This window comes from Pseudophryne corroboree, chromosome 12 (genome assembly GCF_028390025.1).
Source record: "Pseudophryne corroboree isolate aPseCor3 chromosome 12, aPseCor3.hap2, whole genome shotgun sequence".
NCBI classification, from domain to species: domain Eukaryota; kingdom Metazoa; phylum Chordata; class Amphibia; order Anura; family Myobatrachidae; genus Pseudophryne; species Pseudophryne corroboree.
In genome coordinates this window covers 60,518,855-60,543,276 of record NC_086455.1, presented here as the reverse complement: position 1 = coordinate 60,543,276, position 24,422 = coordinate 60,518,855, and the positions used below count along the sequence as shown (strand labels likewise).

General features: G+C 47.8%; 1 protein-coding gene across 2 annotated transcripts in view; it reads right to left on the bottom strand.

Moving 5' to 3' along the window:
• The window catches only part of KLHDC1 (kelch domain containing 1), an 87,850-nt gene that overhangs the window by 25,689 nt on the left and 37,739 nt on the right, over positions 1 to 24,422 (bottom strand). For both annotated transcript variants that reach the window (XM_063947546.1, XM_063947545.1), the window contains exon 11: positions 7,750 to 7,834. In XM_063947546.1, the coding sequence (XP_063803616.1) occupies positions 7,750 to 7,834 (85 nt within the window). The remainder of the gene's footprint in view (positions 1 to 7,749; positions 7,835 to 24,422) is intronic.

The following is a 24,422-nucleotide window of genomic DNA, read 5'->3' as shown; positions in this document are numbered from 1 at the left end:
CGTCAAACGCAGCCGCGGTAAGTCTTGGAACAGACAGGGCCCCTGCTGTAGCAGGTCTTGTCTGAGCGGTAGAAGCCACGGATCCTCTGAGAGCATCTCTTGAAGTTCCGGGTACCACGCTCGTCTTGGCCAATCCGGAACCACGAGAATTGTGTTTACTCCTCGCTTTCCTATTATTCTCAATACCTTTGGTATGAGAGGCAGAGGAGGGAACACATAAACCGACTGGTACACCCACGGTGTCACTAGAGCGTCCACAGCTATCGCCTGAGGGTCCCTTGACCTGGCGCAATATCTTTTTAACTTTTTGTTGAGGCGGGACGCCATCATGTCCACCTGTGGTTTTTCCCAACGGTTTACCAGCATCTGGAAAACTTCTGGATGAAGTCCCCACTCTCCCGGGTGGAGGTCGTGTCTGCTGAGGAAGTCTGCTTCCCAGTTGTCCACTCCCGGAATGAACACTGCTGACAGTGCTAGTACATGAATTTCCGCCCATCGGAGAATTCTTGTGGCTTCTGCCATCGCCATCCTGCTTCTTGTGCCTCCCTGTCGATTTACATGGGCGACTGCCGTGATGTTGTCTGACTGGATCAGCACCGGCTGGTGTAGGAGCAGGGATTTTGCTTGACTTAGGGCATTGTAAATGGCCCTTAGTTCCAGAATATTTATGTGAAGGGAAGTCTCCTGACTCGACCATAGTCCTTGGAAGTTTCTTCCCCGTGTGACTGCCCCCCAGCCTCGAAGGCTGGCATCCGTGGTCACCAGGACCCAGTCCTGTATGCCGAACCTGCGGCCCTCTAGAAGATGGGCACTCTGCAGCCACCACAGTAGAGACACCCTGGTTCTTGGAGACAGGGTTATTAAGCGATGCATCTGAAGATGCGATCCGGACCATTGGTCCAACAGGTCCCACTGAAAGATTCTGGCATGGAACCTGCTGAAGGGAATTGCTTCGTAAGAAGCTACCATCTTTCCCAGGACCCGCGTGCAGTGATGCACCGATACCTGTTTTGGTTTCAGGAGGTCTCTGACTAGAGATGACAACTCCCTGGCTTTCTCCTCCGGGAGAAACACTTTTTTCTGGACTGTATTCAGAATCATACCCAGGAACAGTAGCCGTGTCGTCGGAACCAGCTGTGACTTTGGGATATTCAGAATCCAGCCGTGCTGGTGCAGCACTTCCTGAGATAGTGCTACTCCCACCAACAACTGTTCCTTGGACCTCGCCTTTATTATGAGATCGTCCAAGTACGGGATAATTAAAACTCCCTTTTTTCGAAGGAGTATCATCATTTCCGCCATAACCTTGGTAAATACCCTCGGTGCCGTGGACAGTCCAAACGGCAGCGTCTGGAATTGGTAATGGCAATCCTGTACCACAAATCTGAGGTACTCCTGGTGAGGATGGTAAATGGGGGCATGCAAGTAAGCATCCTTGATGTCCAGGGATACCATGTAATCCCTCTCGTCCAGGCTTGCAATAACCGCCCTGAGCGATTCCATCTTGAACTTGAATTTTTTAATGTATGTGTTCAAGGATTTCAAATTTAAAATGGGTCTCACCGAACCGTCCGGTTTCGGCACCACAAATAGTGTGGAATAGTAACCCCGGCCTTGTTGAAGTAGGGGTACCTTGATTATCACCTGCTGGGAATACAGCTTGTGAATTGCCGCTAGCACCGCCTCCCTGTCTGAGGGAGCAATCGGCAAGGCAGATTTTAGGAACCGGTGGCCTGGAGACGCCTCGAATTCCAGTTTGTACCCCTGAGATACTATTTGAAGGATCCAGGGATCCACCTGTGAGCGAGCCCACTGATCGCTGAAATTCTTGAGGCGGCCCCCCACCGTACCTGGCTCCGCCTGTGGAGCCCCACCGTCATGCGGCGGACTTGGAAGAAGAAGCGGGAGAGGACTTTTGCTCCTGGGAACCTGCTGTTTGTTGCAGCCTTTTTCCCCTACCTCTGCCTCTGGACAGAAAAGACCCGCCTTTTCCACGCTTGTTTTTCTGGGTCCGAAAGGACTGAACCTGATAAAACGGCGCCTTCTTAGGCTGTGAGGGGACATGGGGTAAAAATGCTGACTTCCCAGACGTTGCTGTGGAAACTAGGTCCGAGAGACCATCCCCAAATAATTCCTCACCCTTATACGGCAAAACTTCCATGTGCCTTTTAGAATCTGCATCTCCTTTCCACTGGCAAGTCCATAAGCCTCTCCTAGCAGAAATGGACAATGCACTTACTTTAGATGCCAGCCGGCAGATTTCCCTCTGTGCATCTCTCATATATAAGACTGAGTCTTTGATATGGTCTATGGTTAGCAGGATCGTGTCTCTGTCTAATGTGTCAATATTTTCTGACAGTTTATCTGACCACGCAGCGGCAGCACTGCACATCCATGCTGACGCAATAGCTGGCCTAAGTATAATGCCTGAGTGTGTGTATACAGACTTCAGGATCGCCTCCTGCTTTCTATCAGCAGGTTCCTTGAGGGCGGCCGTATCCGGAGACGGTAGTGCCACCTTTTTAGACAAACGTGTGAGCGCTTTATCCACCCTAGGAGGTGTTTCCCAACGTGACCTATCCTCTGGCGGGAAAGGGAACGCCATTAGTACCTTCTTAGGAATTACCAATTTTTTATCAGGGAAAGCCCACGCTTCTTCACACACTTCTTTTAATTCATCTGATGGGGGAAAAACTACGGGTAGTTTTTTCTCCCCAAACATAATACCCTTTTTAGTGGTACCTGTATTTATATCAGAAATGTGTAACACCTCTTTCATTGCCTCAATCATGCAGTGAATGACCTTAGTGGGCATCAGGTTAGACTCATCGTCGTCGACACTGGTGTCAGTATCAGTGTCGACATCAGGGTCTGCGGTCTGAGGTAGCGGGCGTTTTAGAGCCCCTGATGACTTGTGAGACGCCTGGACAGGCACGAGCTGAGAAGTCGGCTGTCCCATATTTGGCATGTCGTCAAATTTCTTATGTAAGGAGTCTATACGTGCACTCATTTCTTTCCATAAGCTCATCCACTCAGGTGTCTGCCCCGCAGGGGGTGACATCCCTTCTAAAGGCATCTGCTCCGTCTCCACATCATTATCCTCATCAAACATGTCGACACAGCTGTACCGACACACCGCACACACACAGGGAATGCTCCAACAGAGGACAGGACCCACAAAAGCCCTTTGGGGGGACAGAGTGAGAGTATGCCAGCACACACCAGAGCGCTATATAATGCAGGGACTAACTGAGTTATGTCCCCTTATAGCTGCTTTTTCTATATAAATGTATACTGCGCCTAAATTTAGTGCCCCCCCTCTCTTTTTTACCCTTTTCTGTAGTGTAGACTGCAGGGGAGAGCCAGGGAGCTTCCTTCCAGCGGAGCTGTGAGGGAAAAATGGCGCCAGTGTGCTGAGGGAGATAGCTCCGACCCTTTTCCGCGGACTATTCTCCCGCTTTTTCCTATATTCTGGCAGGGGTATTTTCCACATATATAGCCTCTGGGGCTATATATTGTGGTATTTTTGCCAGCCAAGGTGTTATTATTGCTTCTCAGGGCGCCCCCCCCCAGCGCCCTGCACCCTCAGTGACCGGAGTGTGAAGTGTGTGTGAGGAGCAATGGCGCACAGCTGCAGTGCTGTGCGCTACCTTGGTGAAGACTGATGTCTTCTGCCGCCGATTTTCCGGACCTCTTTTTGCTTCTGGCTCTGTAAGGGGGACGGCGGCGCGGCTCCGGGACCGAACACCAAGGCTGGGCCTGCGGTCGATCCCTCTGGAGCTAATGGTGTCCAGTAGCCTAAGAAGCCCAAGCTGGCTGCAAGCAGGCAGGTTCGCTTCTTCTCCCCTTAGTCCCTCGCTGCAGTGAGCCTGTTGCCAGCAGGTCTCACTGAAAATAAAAAACCTAATTTCTATACTTTCTTTCTAAAGGCTCAGGAGAGCCCCTAGTGTGCATCCAACCTCGGCCGGGCACAAAATCTAACTGAGGCTTGGAGGAGGGTCATAGTGGGAGGAGCCAGTGCACACCAGGTAGTCATAAATCTTTCTAGAGTGCCCAGCCTCCTTCGGAGCCCGCTATTCCCCATGGTCCTTACGGAGTTCCCAGCATCCACTAGGACGTCAGAGAAATACAAAATATGTATATCCTGTGAAATACCTATTTTATCTAATAACCCTGACGCACGGAGCCCCTTACGGTTACAGAATATAGGGATAGCAGTAGGAGTGAGATACATGGAGTAGAGATCACCCAACAGCTATATGCACACACACATAGTCACATGTACAATGCAGGAATTATGACAAACAATAAAACTGCACTGGACTAGCAATACTATTACTGAGTAATGCTATGTATATAAACAGATATATCAATGCCCAGTAAAAACTGGATGAATATCACAGGGTACTTGTACTAAATAACCCTGAAGTATGCACTTGTTCTTAACTAACACTGTCTAAACGACATATAGAATACTTCAGTGTCCTGTAAATGCACAGCGCTGATGATGCAGGCGGCTTTACAGAGGAGGCATCACCCAGCAGTCCCAGAATCAGCGCAGCTGTGTGTAATGGTGCCCAAACGCTGACGGAGAGTGAGGGCGACAGAGAGATGCAGCTCCAGGGCGGGAACATTTACTCTTACTGGCGCCCAGGGGCTGGGGGAGGGGCTACAGGCCAGAGCCTTATCCCTTTGCTGGACTTCACCACCGGGTGCTGCGGGCCATAATAAAATGGATTATAGCCTAATCCGACCTGTGCTCTTGCCCCGGTGGTCTAGTGGGGACCCTGTACTGCCACAGTGTCAAAGCCAGCGTGCACAGCGCGCCTCCTAATGGCCGTGGCGGATCGCGATTTCTACCCTCTTACCTCCTCCCTGAGTGTGGCCACGCGATCCCGGAAAACTTTGGTTAGTGTGTGTGCCCTGGGTGAAGAACCGGAGCCTCCGCTGTAAATACCCGGCAACCAGGGACGCGGGAGTATACAGCGCCGCTGGGGGAGGTGATGAAGCTGCAGCAGGAGATATCAGAATGATATCAAGCACTAGAGTGTCTTTGCTGCAGCCCTTGAAGTCTTCTATCTTCTTTAAAATATCTCTTCTTAGGGCCTGTTACAAACTTACAAACTGAGCTCCTGTGCACGGAGGCGGGGTTATAGAGGAGGTAGTGCTGTGCATCTTGGGAACAGTCAAAGCTTTCAGCCTGTTGGTGCCTCGGATCAAGATCCTACTCTACAACCCCCCCTCCCCACCACCCCCCCACAATGTTATTCCCTGTGGAATACCAGTGTACCCTGCTGCAGAAAAAAGGCACACACTGCCAAAAGTACCATAACCTGGTTAAATGACCGCGGGATTACTGTGCTGGATTGGCCAGCAAACTCGCCTAACCTGAACCCCATAGAGAACCTATGGGGCATTGCCAAGAGAAAGATGAGAGACATGAGACCGAACAATGTAGAAGAGCTGAGGGCCGCTATTGAAGCATCCTGGTTTTCCATAACACCTCAGCAGTACCACAGGCTGATAGAATCCATGCCACGCCGCATTGAGGCAGTAATTCATGCAAAAGGGGCCCAAACCAAGTACGGAGTACATATGCATGATAATACTTTTCAGAGGGCCGACAGTTCTGTATTTAAATTTTGTTTTTATTGATTTTATGTAATAGTCTAATTTTCAGAGATTTTGGATTTGGGGTTTTCTTAAGCTGTTAGCCACAATCATCCAAATTTTAACAAATAAAGGCTTGAAATATCTTTCTTTTTGAATTTTTTTGAATGATGCAATTGAATCTGTATTGTATATCTCTTTGTCTCTCCTGGAGTAAATAAAAAAAAAAAGTTTAAAAAAAAAGAAATATCTTTCTTTGCATGTAATGAGTCTATATATTAGTTTCACCTTTTATTGAATTACTGAAATAAATGAACTTTTGCACAATATTCTAATTTTCTGAGGCTCCGTATGCAGCCGCTTCTATCTGAGAAATGGACAATTCTGGGTGTCCACAGGGCAGTTACCTTCCGCTTCTATCTGTGAAATGAGCAATTCTGGGTGTCCACAGGGCAGTTACCTTCCGCTTCTATCTGTGAAATGAGCAATTCTGGGTGTCCACAGGGCAGTTACCTTCCGCTTCTATCTGAGAAATGGACAATTCTGGGTGTCCACAGGGCAGTTACCTTGCGAATACACACAAGATATCCTGTCTACGCATGAAGCCAGAAGTCTGTGCTATTCTGAGAGGTGCATATGAGATGAAGGGACGCCTGTTTGCACCCTCATGGGGATGAACTAAGTGTTGTAACGAATGACCCTTTGCATCAAACACAGAACTAAGCCACGTATTTGTCTGTAACTTTATGAGAATTAGTTTACATTTTGACAAGTAGTTTGCGGCAGATTCCTCCAGTTACAGCGTAGAAGCTTGCATGTGTTTACTATAAAGTATGCATAATAAAATACAGAGATAAAGACTCACTGCTAGCTCCCTGACTGGAAATGCTTCATAAAGCTATACAATACTTGTTTGATTTGCACCCAGAACTAGCTGTACACCAGGGGCCTAATTCAGACCTGAATTTAGCACATCTACGATCATTTTCTCAGACATGCGGGTGGATGCCCAGCACAGGGATAGTCCGCCCCGCATGTCTGGCTCTGCCGCCCCGCAGGGGTGTGAAAGCATTGCATGGCGGCGGTTCCTTCGCACCCGGTGAGTAGCTCCCTGCCTGCGCAGCTAGTGCACATGCTAGCTGTGCTGGCAGCCGGCTAACCGCCGCGTCCCTGGTCGATTGCAGCCGTAACACCTCACTGGGCTCCCGGGGTGCGTGTGCGCACTCCATAAAAGGATTCAGACTGCAATCGCTGCCACGATCCAGTCTGAATTAGGCCCAAGTTTCAGTAGATTGCAGAAATACATCATTAAAAGTATAATTGTACAAACATAGCAATGCTCCCGAGGTCTCCTAAAATACCTCAACAGCTCAGCATTGCCCTCCTGACACTTCCCAACATAAGCCCAGTCCAGGCAGCTGTCTTGTAGATGCTCCTATCTATGTTAATGGGACTCAGCCACCTTATCAGGGAGGAAGAGCACAACTTTGGGCCGCTGAAGTGTTAGGGGCAAACCACTGTATCGGGATCACCACACACAAGAAAAACTGAATGCTGACTAATGTCGACATAAAACGGTTGACAGCACATTTTTCTGTTATATTTAGGTTTAGAGTTAACAACTGTATGTAGGGCAAAAAATTGTATGGGAAAATTCTGGTGTCCACATTATTAAATGTCGGCATATTTGTGAATGTCAACATTTTTCCTGTTGACCTAATGTCCATGTCTACATTCGGTCGACTTTTCATAACACAGCCGTAAAACTGGGTATTTTATCATGTCTTTGTGCGCTTGTTATTCTTTAACCAAGAAGTTTACAGCAGTCTCAGGGGTCTATTTACTAAGCTTTAGATGGAGATAAAGTAGATGGAGATGAAGTACCAGCCAATCAGCTCCTGTCAGTTTTCAAATCCAGTCTGTTACATGGCACTTAGGAGCTGATTGGCTGATAATTTATCTCCGTCCAAGGCTTAGTAAGTAGAACCGTCAATGCATAAGACATCTGTGTGTTGCACAATCTCTATTATCATTATCTGAATGTAATCAATCACGGTAACTCCTGGCTAAACACAAAATTAATTATACGGTACACAACATGTTTCATCATTAAAACAAATGATTATCCTGTATACTAACAGTATCTAAGGAGAGCAGGTCATCTTTACTGCCGCCAAACACCATCACTTCATTGTCTTTTCCCGGACAGGCTGTGTGCCACAGTCTAGAAATATATAAAGGTACAATTAGTGAGGGCAATCTCTTCTATAAGCTGCTGACACATTTCATTTCTACAATATATGGGGCCAATTCCAATGAGCCGCGAGTTCCGTAGTGTGAAGTCCTGTGTTACCATCACACTTTCGTCACAAGATATGCCTAAGAAGTGCCCTCCCAATACTCTGCACAATTCAGTTACAAACAGCAAGTCATTGCGGCAATGTTACACGGTAATTCTGCAGTGCGAGGTCTGAAAGAGTGGGAAAATCTTCCCGAACCCCCCCAAAAAAGTGGAAACAACGATAGCAGGACAGTGTAGAAGCAAAGCATTGGACAAGATAAATGGGGCCGGATGTTATGAAGTCTGAGTTGGCCGGAGGTGCGGGTTCCCGGCTAAACTCTGACTTTATTTTAATGGCAATCGTGTACAAGGTAAAACCACACTTTGTAAACTATAGCCGCTTTAAAAAACACCTGAGTTCATATGGGAACCCGCACCTCCACCCAGACTTCATTACATCCACCCCATTGTGTCACATGGTTGTTTTTTGTAACTTTTACAAAAGATGGGAAAAGGATAGTCAGCAAGTGTATCTTGGCAAATGTGTGCCTAGTAGTGTGGGGGACATTAAAGTGTCTCTATAGCAATTTGTAAGTGTGTATCTGGGAGACCGGCGCTGGGGAGACCAGCGGTCAGCATACCGGCCGCGGGATCCCAGCAGCAGAATGCCGGCGGGGAAGGGCGAGCGCAACAAAGTCCCTTGCGGGCTCGGTGGCTCACCACAGGTTCTATTCACACTCTGTGGGTCAGCATTCTGTATGCCGGCAATGTGATCGGTCACATGACCTCATCCCTATACACGTATGTCAAAAGTAAAAAAAAGAAAAAAAAACACTTGCAAATAACATCTGATGCCCGGGTGTTCTTCAGGTTGCCGGCGGCCGGGCCCCCGGCAACCACCATACCGGCGCCGGAAGGGGACCCCGACCGCCGGCAAACCATACTACACCCCTGATGCCCTTTTAAATCAATACAACACCCAACATACATGTCCCACTCAAACAAATTTTTCAGCTTTAAAAAAAAAAAAAAAAAAATAGAAAAAGACATGAAAACCTCAATACATTATTATTCATTGGGAGGGGTGTCCTGGGGTACAGCACTGTGCCTGTCATCATTTTTATATTAACATTAAGAGTCTTCCCTACTTTCCGCCTAATGTAGATGCGAAGGAAAGACCGTGTTAACTTTCACTGAAACTTGTGTTAATGTAACTCAGATTTCTAATTGAATAGCAAAAAGTTGCTACTTGTACCAGAGGTAAAACATTGTGCAGCCTAGTCTGCGTCTAATTGAATGAGCCCCATAGTCCACACTTAACTTACATGTACTTAGGATTTTTTATATTTTTTTTTTAAAAAGGTGTCAACTTGCAAATACACAGTAAAACCTGCATATAAAAGTACACATTGGCTATATGTACTGTATAATATTATCATTGGAGTTTATGATGAAGGTTTTATCTTTAAATGAAATTAAAAGAACTAGTTATTTTACAGTGAGTTGCCTTACATAAAGTATTCTGTAGAATTCACAAATATATACGTAAATAAACTAGATAAAATAAGGTTTGCCATGGAGATTAGTTAATGCAATGGGGCACCTGGCTGTTTCTGACCTCTACCAGGGAGTTCGGTATGTATTACCGGCGGACGGGATGCATCCTCTATCAGGCATTGCCCTGGATCTTACGCCGTGAAGGCGGAGCCATTAGCAAGAACAGTCAGTGAATCATAATGAAATGGCTACACCAGTGGTTGTCAAACTGTGCCGCGGCACACTTGGGTGCCTCAGGGAACTGGCAGGGGTGCCTTGGATTGGTGGTCCAGGACCAATTCAAATTATTTATGGTCAATGTAATAGGCAAAACCAGTTCTGGTGGCTGGCAATCATAAAATACGTGGACAAACAGAAGCTAATCCTGTGACCACAATTGAACCTAAGGATGACAGAAAATAGGAATTTAATACCTACTGCTAATTTCTTTTCTCCTAGTCCGTAGTAGATACTGGGGTCTTGTACTTTAGTACCATGGGGTATAGATTGGGTCCACTGGAGCCTGACACTTTAAAACTTTTAGTGTGTGTATGTGTGTGCTGGCTCCTCCCCTTTTGCCCTTCTTACCAGACTCAGTCTAGGAAAACTGTGCCCGAGGAGATGGACATAACACGAGAGAACAACAATACAACAGCGGTGAGGCAACAAGCCAACACACAACCATACACGAAAGGAGGGTGCTAACCAGAACAGAGGATAGTAACACCAACCTAACCCGGATAGCATGGCTGTCCAAACAACAGAATGGGACCGCAACGTCGGTCCAACCAAACACTTACACAGGTAAGCAGGAACGAAGCACTGAGGCGGGCGCCCAGTATCCATTACGGACTAGGAGAAAAGGAATTACCGGTAGGTATTAAATTCATATTTTCTCTTACGACCTAGTGGATACTGGGGTCTTGTACTTTATTACCACGGGGAAGTCCCAAAGCTCCCAAATGGGTGGGAGAGTGCTGAGACCCCTGTAAAACTGCCTGACCAAACTGAAGGTCATCCTTGGCCAAAGTATTGAACCTATAGAATTTCACAAAAGTGTTCGAACCAGACCAAGCAGCTCGGAACAATTGTAGGGCTGACACACCACGGGCAGCCGCCCAAGAGGACCCCACCGAGCTTGTCGAATGGGCTAGAATAGACGTCGTCAAGGGCAGAGCCGCCGACGTATAGGCCTGTTGAATGGTCAACCTGAGCCAACGAGCAATAGATTGCTTAGAAGCAGGCTGACCAATCTTGGAGGCATCATAAAGGACAAACAGGGAGTCAGATTTCCGATGACGGGCCGTCCTTTTGACATAAACCTTCAGAGCCCTGACCACATCCAAGGACTCAGGGCCAACGGAAGCGTCAGACAACACCGGAACCACAATAGGCTGATTCACATGAAAGGCTGACACCACTTTAGGCAAAAATTGAGGACGGGTCCTCAGTTCCGCCCTGTCTTCATGAAAAATCAAATAAGGGCTCTTACAGGATAAGGCTCCTAATTCCGAGACATGCCTGTCAGACGCCAATAATATCACCGCCTTCCAGGTGAGAAATTTCAACTGCACCCTATGTAAGGGATCAAACCAGTCTGATTGGAGAAAGGACAGAACCACATTGAGGTCCCACGGTTCCGTGGGAGGTACAAAGGGCGGTTGTATATGAAGAACTCCCTTCAGGAAAGTCGGTACTTCTGTCAACAGGGCAAGTTGATTTTGAGAAAATAGAGAGCGCCGAAATCTGGACTTTGATGGAGCCTAAACGTAGGCCCATATCCCCCCCCCTTCTTTTGCAGGAAAAGTAGAAAACGACCAATTCTAAATTCCACGGGAGAAACCGTTCTACTTTCACACCAGGAAACATACTTTTTCCAGATTCTATGATAATGCTTTGACGTCACCATCTACCTGGCCTGGACCATGGTGGAAATAACCCTGGAGGGAAGACCCTTTCTTGCTAGAATCTCCCTGTCAACATACAAAGCCGTCAAACGTAGCCGCTGTAAGTCTGGATAGATGAATGGGCCTTGTTGAAGAAGATCGTCTTGGAGCGGCAGAGGCCAGGGATCCTCCAGAGACATGGACAGGAGGTCAGAGTACCACGCCCGTCGAGGCCAATCCGGGGCAATTAGAATTGCCTAAACGCTGTCCCTTCATAGCCTTTCTAGCACCCTTGGAATCAGCGGTAGTGGAGGGAACAGGTACACAAACTGGTACATCCATGGTGTCGTCAGCGCGTCCACTGCTACAGCCTGCGGATCCCTCGTTCTGGAACAGTAATGGCATAGCTTCTTGTTGAGACGAGAAGCCATCAGATCTATCTGTGGACAGCCCCACCGGTGAATTATCTGTTGAAACACCTGGGGATGTAGGCCCCATTTCCCCGGATGGAGGTAGTGTCTGCTGAGGTAGTCCGCTTCCCAGTTGTCCACACCTGGAATGAATATGGCGGAAATGGCCCTTGTGTTGGCCTCCACCCAGAGGAAGATTTTTGACACCTCTCACTTCGCCACCCTACTTCTTGTCCCCCTTGTCAGTTTATGTACGCCACTGCCGTGGCATTGTCCAACTGAACCAGGATCGCTCGATCCTTCAGGAGATGAAAAGCCTGCAGAAGGGCATTGTAAATTGCCCTGAGTTCCAGGATGTTTATCGGCAGAGCCGATTCTTGTCTCGACCATATCCACTGGAACTGGACCCCTTGGGTCACAGCCCCCCAACCCCGGAGGCTGGTATCCATCGTTGGTAGAATCCACGAGTGGATATTGAAACTCCTGCCCTCTACCAGGTGAGGCCCTTGTAGCCACCATAATAGAGCAATTTGGGCTTTCAGAGATAAGGACACTTCCCGATGCATGTGAGGTGAGAACCGGACTATTTGTCCAGTAGATCCAGTTGAAATGGCCGGGCATGGAATCTGCCATATTGAATTGCCTTGTAAGCAGCCACCATCTTGCCCAGTAAGCGGATGTAAAGATGTATGGACACCTTGTGAGGACAGAGGACCGAGCGGACCATAGCCTGAATAGCCAAGGCCTTGTCCATCGGAAGAAACATCTTTTGAGACACTGTATAAAGTATTATACCTAGGAACTGAAGACATTCGGTCGGTTCCAGATGAGATTTCTGAAAATTTAGGATCCACCCATGATCTGTAAGTAGGCGAGCTGTCAGATCGATGCAGTGCAGCAGACGATCCATGGACACAGCCTTTATGAGGCGATCATCCAAGTAGGGGACTATGTTGACTCCCATCATGCGCAGTTGCAGCATCAACTCCGCCATGACCTTGGAGAAGACCCTTGGAGCTGTGGATAATCCAAAGGGTAAGGCCTGAAACTGGAAATGGTCGTCCAATATGGCAAACCTGAGGTAAGCCCGATGAGGAGGCCACATAGGAATGTGTGGGTAAGCATCCTTGATATCCAGAGACACCAGGAACTCCCCCTCCTCCAGAGCGGACACCACCGCCCACAGAGATTCCATCTTGAACTTGAACACACGCACATACGGGTTTAGAGACTTCAGGTTCAAGATGGAGCGAAACGAACCATCTGGTTTTGGAATGACAAAAAGATTGGAGTAAAAACCCCTGTTGCGTAACGGAGGAGGTGCAAGAACCACCACCCCTGTCAGCAAAAGTTTTTGAATAGCCTCTTGCAAGGAAATTTTTGCTGCGGGTAAAGCTGGTAAAACAGACTTGAAAAATCTGTGAGGAGGGAGTGTTTGAAATTCCAGCCGATATCCTTGGGAAATTAGGTCCCTCACCGGGTGTAAGAACATCTAGCAGGTGGCGCAGCCGACGGCAGATAGGTAGACTCTCCCGCCATTACTTGGGAGATCCATTTATTAAATTCTTCCCCAAACAAGGCATCACCTGTAAAGGGAAGATTTTCTACACCATTTTTGGAATCAGCATCAGCCGACCACTGACGTAACCACAGAACTCTGTGCGCCGAAACAGCCATAGCAGTAGTGCGGCCATTTATCTTACACAAGTCTTTAATATCCTCACTCATAAAATTTGCAGCATCCTGTATATGTTGCAGCAGAGTAATGACCTCATCTCGGGGCAGAGAGTCCAAACCGTTAATAACATTATCTGACCACTTGACTATCACCCTGGAAATCCACCCACAAACAATTGTGGGGTGTTGTGCTGCGCCTACTGCCGTATATATTGCTTTGAGCGTGGTCTCAATCTTACGGTCAGCTGGCTCTTTCAGGGATATAGCCCCTGGTACCGGCAGTAACAATTTTTTTGACAGTCTGGATACAGACGTATCGACTGACGGAGGGTTTTCTTCCTGTCCTCAGCAGCGAGGGGAAAAGTAGATAAAAACCTCTGAGGAATTTTACATTTTTTATCAGGGTTTAACCAAGCTTCCCTGGCCAGGGAGTTTAATTCTTTAGATACCGGAAAAGTTGCTGAGCTCTTGGGTCTAACATTAAAGTATAACTCCTCATCTGGTTCCACCTCCTGATCCGGTATGTGGAGAACCTCTCTTACAGCAAAAATGAGAGCCACCACCCCAGAGGACAGAGAGCTGTCCTCATCCATATCATCATCCACATCAGGCTGATCAGAATCAGACTGGAGCACCTGTGGCAGTGAGCGTTTATGTGACACCACTAGAGGGGGCTGAGTAGCCTTCTTGGCATCTGCTGCTTTAGCCACACAATCAATAGAGTGTTTCAATACCTGTCTCTCTCTTTTAGCTGCAGCTAATTCTGAATTTACATTTTGAATCATGCTTTAAAAGCTATCTAACCAGTCAGATGCCTGTGAGCTGGGTCCCTGTGGAGACAAGGAACATTGCTCACACATGAGTGACTCCGCTGAAGACGGGGTAGAATTGGAAGCAGCACACATAATCATGTCAACAGACATCATACACAGAAGTAATACACCAATAGCCCACTGACCAACACCCCACACAGACCCTAGAGAGCCCCTGGAGTGACACTGAGGAGCGGACACCAGCACACAGAACACAGCAGCACAATGTGTTGAATTATGTGTATGACCTGATACTAGTGCAGCGGTGCTACCGCTGGTGCACTCTCCCCTTGCTATGACCCCCTGGTACCAGTTTACAATCTGTAGCAGCGTGGGTCCTGGAGGAGCAGCGTGCATGCAGCCATTAAGATCCGCAGCAGCAGGAAATGGCGCCTTCCTGCCGCTGGTCCCGCTCTGGGAAACCCCGCCTCTTGCAATGGCGCGCGGTCCATAATACAGATTATACAGGCCACATACAAAACAGTAAAGCATGCGTTGTTACAGTACACACAAAGCCTGCTAAGACAGTGAGCACTGTGGGGCAACAGCCCTAAGCCAGTTTGTCCGCAGCGGACACCGCAGCTCCGGGCCCGTGACCGCCACATGACTTGCCGCCAAAACTGCACCGGGGACCCGCTAACCGGGTGCCCGGTGTAACACTCACCGCACCTTGTAACTTCGGCATCTGTTAGAGGATAACGGCTAGCTACTGGCGTGGGCACACATACTAACGATGTGTGATCAGCGCCTCAGGAACACAGTGTCCTGTCAGCTGGTATTACGAACCATTAACCCTCAGAAGGTTGGTTCGGTCCCCCCTCTAAGTCCCACGAAGCAGGTAGTCTGGTTGCCAACCAATACTACCTGAAAGTAATAAACTGAAATAACAATAAAGAAAAAAATCTCTGGAGCTCCAGAGAAGTGCACCCGGCTCGTTGGGCACATTTTTCTAAACTGAGTCTGGTAGGAGGGGCATAGAGGGTAGGAGCCAGCGCACACATACACACACTAAAAGTTTTAAAGTGCCAGGCTCCAGTGGACCCGATCTATACCCCAAGGTACTAAAGTACAAGACCCCAGTATCCACTAGGACGTAAGAGAAACACAAATTACTTAATTTAATATTTCTTTCTAAATTCCTCAATAAGAAACTTTTGGCCTAGGGGTGCCATGAAAACAATTTTGATGCTCTAGGGCGCTGTAACTCAAAAATGTTTGGAAACCACTGGGCTGCACTCTGATTCGCTGTCAGACGTTCACTCCCATATTGCGACCCGGGTTCTGTGCCCTGGATTTTGACCCCTGCCGCGTCAAGGGTTATTTCCCAGACCTACCTGGGTAGCCTGCGTTGTTAATGGCATAACCTGGGTTATTTGAACTCCTTAGGTTTGATAAATCACCCCCTTAACGTGTTGAGTGACAGTGATATAGCAATCATTGCAATGAGAACTATAAGCAGGTGTACATACGCCCCTCCCTTCCTCACCTCATCCTTGCTGGTAGCACTGGCTCAGTCCTAGCTGCAGTAGTAGGACCTCTCTCTCGGGCAATGTCCTCATGTAGCATGGAGGTGCATGGCCTGCCTTGACCTGGTTGATACTCTAGCTCATTCATTCCTAGCTTGCCCTCAATGTTGCTCTAACTTAACACCTCAACCTAAACATTCTAACAAAGAAGGTTATTTACACAGAATATCCATCATCATCTGTACCATTACTCCAACCATGCAATGCCTCCCAGCAACGCAGGGGCAACTTCCCAAACCCAGCATGCAGACACAAAACAATCAGATGGCAAGGACGGATAAATCTGCACACTCAAGTAATGCATAACATGGCAACATAAAGCCTTATTCAGTGGTGGACGCCGTTACAGCAGGGAGTGCGTTATTTGCAGCAGCCATTACTGCATTTTTATGATAATGCTGCGGCCGGTGGACTTCCTACTGAGACGTCCACCAGCTGCGGCAGTAGGCAGTGATTCACAACTGTACGTATTAATACTCATCATCGGAATCACCATATGAAATTGCACCAGTCCCACTGGAGGCGCAGAATCTCAGTCTGAACATGGCCGTTGGTGTCAGTCAAGCTGCGTCTTTAGACGTAGTCACTGACCGCAACACGCCCATGTCTGGCTAGCCACCACCCGTTACTATTTCGAAATGCCCACCGAAACTGCAATTGGATCTGTGTCTTATTGCAGTAACCTACGGGACATGTGCGCAGTCTGAAAAATTTGCTTGCGGCGGATGTCACCACAGCGTCCACCTCTGAATCATGCCCAAAGTCTCATACTGCAGTTATATAGAGCTGTGTGCCCAGACATATGTGCATAATACTGTAGCTTCCGATCAACCCAGCCATTGGGCACAAATAAGATGTGTATTGATGCTTTACATAATGTTCATATACAGCTCATTAGATTCAATTAGGTGCAGAAGCCAGGCGGCTTCAGCGCGTTACGTTCAGACGGCACACTCTGGGGGTAATTCAGACTGCACTGCTGCAGTAGCGTGCTCATCCTGGGAGATGCTAACAGCATCTCACTGGTGCGATCACCTCTGCCTGATTGACAGGCAGAGGAGGTCGTGGGGCCGGAGTGGGCATGCCAACGGCGTTAGAACGCTGTTGGCGGGGGCGTGGTCTGGACAACAGAGTCATGTTCAGACCGTTGGGAGGGCGGGCTGCGGTGGCTGCGTGACGTCACACACGCAGCCGCTGCGACCCGGGACGCGGCGAGTAGCAGCCTGCCAGCGCGCAGGAGCTGCGCTGGCAGGGAGCTACTCGCCAAGTACAAAAGCATCACCGCCGTGTGATGCTTTTATACCTGTGAGGGGGGAGGTAGGGCCTGGCATGCGGGGCGGACAAGCCCTTTGCTGGGCGTCCCCCGCATGTAAGAGTAACTGATCATAGATGTGCTAAATTTAGCACATCTACGATCAGATCTAAATTACCCCCTCTGAGCGCAGCCTACAGTGCTGCCGTAACGCAGCTCGCAGCTAAATGAATCTGCCCAATAGGGAGCTTTCTGGCAAATAAATGTCTTAAAAAATATTCAGTTCAGTGACCTTTTTCTTACATCACTGATTAACATGCACATATGCCATACAGAAATGTGTTCCCATCGGTAAGTAGCACACTGGTGCAAAACACACACATAAAGGGCTTAATGCGGAGTTGTACACAGTCATCCGTAGTGGATGCTGGGGACTCCGTAAGGACCATGGGGAATAGACGGGCACTTTAAGAAAGAATTTGGATACTGGTGTGCTCTGGCTCCTCCCTCTATGTCCCTCCTCCAGACCTCAGTTAGAGAAACTGTGCCCGGAAGAGCTGACAGTACAAGGAAAGGATTTTGGAATCCAGGGCAAGACTCATACCAGTCACACCAATCATACCGTATAACTTGTGATAAACTTACCCAGTTAACAGTATGAACAACAACGGAGCATCAGATCAACCCTGATGCAACCACAACATAACCCTTATTTAAGCAATAACTATATACAAGTATTGCAGAAGAAGTCCGCACTTGGGACGGGCGCCCAGCATCCACTACGGACTACGAGAAATAGATTTACCGGTAAGTAAAATCTTATTTTCTCTAACGTCCTAGTGAATGCTGGGGACTCCGTAAGGACCATGGGGATTATACCAAAGCTCCCAAACGGGCGGGAGAGTGCGGATGACTCTGCAGCACCAAATAAGCAAACACAAGGTCCTCCTCAGCCAGGGTATCAAACTTGTAAAACTTTGCAAGTGTGTTTGAACCTGACCAAGTAGCTGCTCGGCAAAGCTGTAATGCCGAGACCCCTCGGGCAGCCGCCCAAGAAGAGCCCACCTTCCCTGTGGAGTGGGCTCTTACTGATTTTGGAAGCGGCAAACCAGCCGCAGAATGAGCCTGCTGAATCGTGTTACAGATCCAACGAGCAATAGTTTGCTTTGAAGCAGGAGCACCCAGCTTGTTGGATGCATACAGGATAAACAGCGACTCAGTTTTCCTGACTCTAGCCGTTCTGGCTACATAAACCTTCAAAGCCCTGACCACATCCAGCAACTCGGAATCCTTCAAGTCACGAGTAGCCAGAGGCACCACAATAGGTTGGTTCATATGAAAAGATGACACCACTTTTGGCAGAAATTGTGGACGGGTCCGCAATTCTGCCCTGTCCATATGGAAAATCAGATAGGGGCTTTTATGTGACAAAGCCGCTAATTCTGACACACGCCTAGCTGAAGCCAAGGCTAATAGCATGACCACCTTCCACGTGAGAAATTTTAACTCCACGGTTTTGAGTGGCTCAAACCAGTGTGACTTCAGGAAACTCAACACCACGTTAAGATCCCAAGGTGCCACTGGAGGCACAAAAGGGGGCTGCATATGCAGCACTCCCTTTACAACGTCTGAACTTCAGGAAGAGAAGCCAGTTCTTTTTGAAAGAAAATGGATGGGGCCGAAATCTGGACCTTAATGGAACCCAATTTCAGGCCCAAAGTCACTCCGGACTGTAGGAAGTGAAGGAAAACGGCCCAGCTGGAATTCCTCCGTAGGGGCATTCCTGGCCTCACACCAAGCAACATATTTTCGCCATATATGGTGATAATGTTGAGCCGTCACATCCTTCCTAGCCTCTATCAGCGTAGGAATGACCTCATCCGGAATGCCTTTTTCTGCTAGGATCCGGCGTTCAACCGCCATGCCGTCAAACGCAGCAGCGGTAAGTCTAGGAACAGACAGGGCCCCTGTTGCACAAGTCCTGTCTTAGAGGCAGAGGCCATGGGTCCTCTGTGAGCATTTCTTGCAGATCTGGATACCAAGTCCTTCTTGGCCAATCCGGAACAAAGAGTATTGTTCTCACTCCTCTTTTCCTTATGATTCTCAGCACCTTGAGTATGAGAGGAAGAGGAGGAAAGACATAGACCGACGGGAACACCCACGGTGTCACCAGTGCGTCCACAGCTATCGCCTGAGGGTCTCTTGACCTGGCGCAATATATCTGCAGCTTTTTGTTGAGGCGGGATGCCATCATGTCCACCTGTGGCAGTTCCCACCGACTTGCAATCTGCATGAAGACTTCTTGATGAAGTCCCCACTCTCCCGGGTGGAGGTCGTGCCTACTGAGGAAGTCTGCTTCCCAGTTGTCCACTCCCGGAATGAACACTGCTGACAGTGCGCTTACGTGATTCTCCGCCCAGCGAAGAATTCTGGTGGCTTTTACCAACGCCACCCTGCTCCTTGTGCCGCCTTGGCGGTTTACATGAGCCATTGCGGTGATATTGTCTGACTGAATCAAAACCGGTTGGTCGCGAAGCAGGGTCTCCGCTTGACTTAGGGCGTTGTATATGGCACTTAGTTCCAGGATATTGATGTGAAGGCAAGTCTCCTGCCTTGACCACAGCCCTTGGAAATTTCTTCCCTGTGTGACTGCCCCCCACCCTCGGAGGCTTGCATCCGTGGTCACCAGGACCCAGTCCTGAATGCCGAATCTGCGACCTTCGAGAAGGTGAGCACTCTGCAGCCACCACAGGAGAGAGATTAATCTGAAGATGTGATCCGGACCCCTTGTCCAGTAAGTCCCATTGGAAGGTCCTCGCATGGAACCTGCCGAAGGGAATGGCCTCGTATGATGCCACCCTCCTTCCCAGGACTCGAGTGCAGTGATGCACTGACACCTGTTTTGGTTTTAATAGATTCCTGACCAGTGTCACGAGCTCCTGAGCTCTCTCTATCGGGAGATAAACCCTTTTCTGGTCTGTGTCTAGGATCATGCCTAGGAGAGGCAGATGAGCTGTAGGAACCAACTGCGACTTTGGAATATATAAAATCCAGCCGCGTTGCCGTTACACTTCCAGAGAAAGTGATACGCTGTTCAGCAACTGCTCTCTTGATCTCGCTTTTATGAGGAGATCGTCCAAGTACGTGATAATAGTGACACCTTGCTTCCGCAGGAGCACCATCATTTCCGCCATTACCTTGGCGAATATTCTCAAGGCCGTGGAGAGACCAAACGGCAACGTCTGAAATTGGTAATGACAATCCCGTACCGCAATTCTGAGGTACGCCTGATGAGGTGGATAAATGGGGACATGAAGGTATGCATCCTTTATGTCCCGAGTCACCATAAAATCTCCCCCTTTCAGGCTTGCAATGACCGCTCTTAGCGATTCCATCTTGAACTTGAACCTGTTCAGGTATATGTTCAAGGATTTTAAATTCAATATGGGTCTGACCGAACCGTCTGGTTTCGGGACTACAACATGGTCGAATAATAACCCCCTCCTTGTTGAAGGAGGGGAACCTTGACCACCACCTGTTGAAGATACAATTTGTGAATTGCAGTTAACACTGTTTCCCTCTCGTGGGGGGAAGCCGGCAGGGCCGTCGGTGAGAGGGCATCTTCTCAAAGTCCAGCTTGTATCCCTGAGACACAATATCTATTGCCCAGGGATCTAACAGGGAGTGAACCCACTTGTGGCTGAACTTACGAAGGCGTGCCCCCACCGGGCCTAGCTCCGCCTGTGGAGCCCCAGCGACATGCGGTGGATTTTTGTAGAGGCCGGGGAGGACTTCTGTTCCTGGGAACTAGCTGTGTTGTGCAGCTTCTTTCCTCTGCCCCCGCCTCTGGCAAGAAAGGACGCACCTCGGACTTTCTTGTTTCTTTATTCGAAAGGCTGCATTTGATAATGTCGTGCTTTCCTAGGCTGTGCAGGAATATAAGGCAAAATATCAGAATTACCAGCTATAGCTGTGGAGACAAGGTCCGAGAACCCTTCTCCACACAATCCTCAGCCTTCCATATGCCTCTTAAGTCGGCATCATCTGTCCATTGCATATTCTACAGGACACGTCAAGCAGAAATCGACATAGCTTTGACTCTAGGACCCAGTATACTCATGTCTCTTTGGGCATGTTTTATATATACATATCTCTTAAGACAGCATCTTTAATATATATATATATATATCTCTATATATACATATGTATATCTATATACATACTAGGGTCTCAATCTCTGCTGATAAGGTACCTGTCCACGCTGCCACAGCGCTATAAACCCATGCCGACACAATCGCCGGTCTGAGTAGTGTACCAGAATGTGCACGCTATCTGCAGGATCCCTGAGAATAGCTGTTACGTCAGGGCTACCTTTTGGGCAAACGTGACACCCTAGGGGAAGATTCCCATCCTATCCTGGCCCTAGTGGGGAAAGGATACTGCCTGAGAATTCTTTGTGGGAAACTGCAGTCTCTTGTCTGGAGATTCCCGCTCTTTTTCTTCATGAGAGGAGGGAAATTTACCTCAGCTTTCTTCCCATTAAACATGTGTACCCTTGTGTCAGGTACAGATGAGTCATCAGTGATATGCAAATCATCTTTTATTACAATAATCATATATTGAATACTTTTCTGCCATTTTGGCTGTAACTTTGCATTATCGTAGTCGACACTGGAGTCAAACTCCGTGTCGATATCAGTGTCTATTATTTTGGATAGTGAGCATTGAGAGACTCTAAAGGTCTCTGCGACATAGGGACAGACATGGGTAGATTTCCTGTCTGTTCTCTAATCTTTTGTGCAATAAATTCACCTTAGCACTTAATTACACATATCCAAACAGGTGTCGGCGTTGTCGACGGAGACACCCTCTCACACACATATTTGCTCCATCTCCTCCTTAGGGGAGCTTTTTACCTCAGACATGTCGACACACACGTACCGACACACCACACACTCAGGGAATGCTCATCTGAAGACAATTCCCCCATAAGGCCCTTTGGAGAGACAGAGAGAGAGTATGCCAGCACACACCCCAGCGCTATTAACCCAGGAATAACACAGTAACTTAATGTTAACCCAGTAGCTGCTGTTTATATTGATTTTGCGCCTAATTATGTGCCCCCCCTCTATTTTTACCCTCTTCTACCGTGTAACTGCAGGGGAAAGACTGGGGAGCTTCCTCTCAGCGGTGCTGTGGAGAAAAAACATGGCGCTGGTGAGTGCTGAGGAAGAAGCCCCGCCCCCTCGACGGCGGGCTTCTGTCCTGCTTTCATGTACAATTTTGGCGGGGGCTCATACATATATACAGTGCCCAACTGTATATTATGCAAACTTTTGCCAAAGAGGTCTCTAATTGCTGCCCAGGGCGCCCCCCCCTGCGCCCTGCACCCTACAGTGACCGGAGTATGTGGGTTTAGTGTGGGAGCAATGGCGCACAGCTGCAGTGCTGTGCGCTACCTCATATGAAGACTGGAGTCTTCTGCCGCCGATTTCGAAGTCTTCTTGCTTCTGTCACCGGCTTCTGTCTTCTGGCTCTGCGAGGGGGACGGCGGCGCGGCTCCGGGATCGGACGACCAAGGGTGCGATTCTGTGTACGATCCCTCTGTAACTAATGGTGTCCAGTAGCCTAAGAAGCAGGATCTATCTTCAGTGAGTAGGGCTGCTTCTCTCCCCTCAGTCCCACGTAGCAAAGAGCCTGTTGCCAGCAGATCTCTCTGAAAATAAAAAAACCTAACAAAATACTTTCTTTTTAGCAAGCTCAGGAGAGCTCACTAAGTAGCACCCAGCTCGTCCGGGCACAGATTCTAACTGAGGTCTGGAGGAGGGACATAGAGGGAGGAGCCAGAGCACACCAGTATCCAAACTCTTTCTTAAAGTGCCCTGTCTCCTGCGGAGCCCGTCTATTCCCCATGGTCCTTACGGAGTCCCCAGCATCCACTAGGACGTTAGAGAAATAGTGGATTTACAAAAAATAGGGAAAAAATGGAGAGAAACTTATCAGGTGCTCTTCACCACTTTCTGGGTCTTGTAGACTCCATAGATATTCACCATTCATAGGTATACCATCATAAAAAATCTAAATTAAATGTATATAGTGAAATACAGTTTTAATAAAAATCACACACACACACACATATATATATATATATATATATATATATATATACACACACACACACACACACACACACACACACACACATAAACATAATAGTAAAACACTGAAAACAACACTCAGATCTGAAAAACCTGGCTTGTTTGGAATAAGTACTGGTTAATAACTCCACTGGCACTGGCTGGAACTCCTGCTGGAACCACCGTCACATTTCCACCCCGTGCTGGGGTCTTTCTCAAGGTGAAAATCAGATTTCTTCATCAAATCCAAATGCTTGTTTGGCCACAGTTCTTATGTATTCAGTAATTACCCACTGCATACGCTTATCCTGGACCTCTGTCAAATCTGACTTTTACTTTCAGTGTTTTACTATATGTTTATGTGTGTATGTACATGTGATTTTTTATTAAAACTGTACTTCACTATACAGTATATATTTCATTTATATTTTTTATGATGGTATACCTATGAATGGTGAATACCTATGGAGTCTACAAGACCCAGAAAATGATGAAGAGTGTCGGCTAAGTTTCTCTCCATTTTTTCCTATTTGCATATTGGTGAGGGGTGAAGGTGAACTCTTAGAAGAGTAGAATTTTATTGGCTGCTCTATTGCGCAGTTAGTAATTCTTAACATTTTTACGCACTGCGGATTTAAGCAAATATCCTGAGTCTCAGACATCACAAGGTGCATCCAGTTCTGCACCAGTAGCACAAGGACATTTTGTTAACATCTGTTTTGATGCTTTCGATATTAAGCTTGACAGAATACAGGCGATATAGATGTGTCCTCATACATCATTGCTGCAGTCGTACCAATCAACTCCCGTGAAAATCTTCTAGTGTTGAGTCTTTTTTTTTGCCGAAATGTGTCTTATTCGTAATGCAACGTGACTAGGGCGTGCAACTGTGCTGATTAATTTTATATGTGACACTTGTATATCTGTGTGCGACTGAGTCTATGAGGTAAATTTACTAAGATGGAAGTTCTACTTAACATGGCATGTCACCCACAGCAACCAATCAGATTCTAGGTATTATCTTCTAGAAGGTGCTAGACTGGTTGCTATGGGCAACATCCCATCTTACATAGAATTCCCATCTTAGTAAATTTACCTCTATGACTCTGTACATGAAGTGCTACAATGCAGCAGCCAAACTTTTTTCCAATCCAAGTTACAAGTTCTGTTCTGCTCCGTATACAGACTCAGTCACACACACTGTACAAGTGTCACATATTAAATGACTCAGCACATTCTAATCACATTTTCATTAAAAAAAAAAAAAAAAAAGACGCCCAATGTTAGCAGAGCTG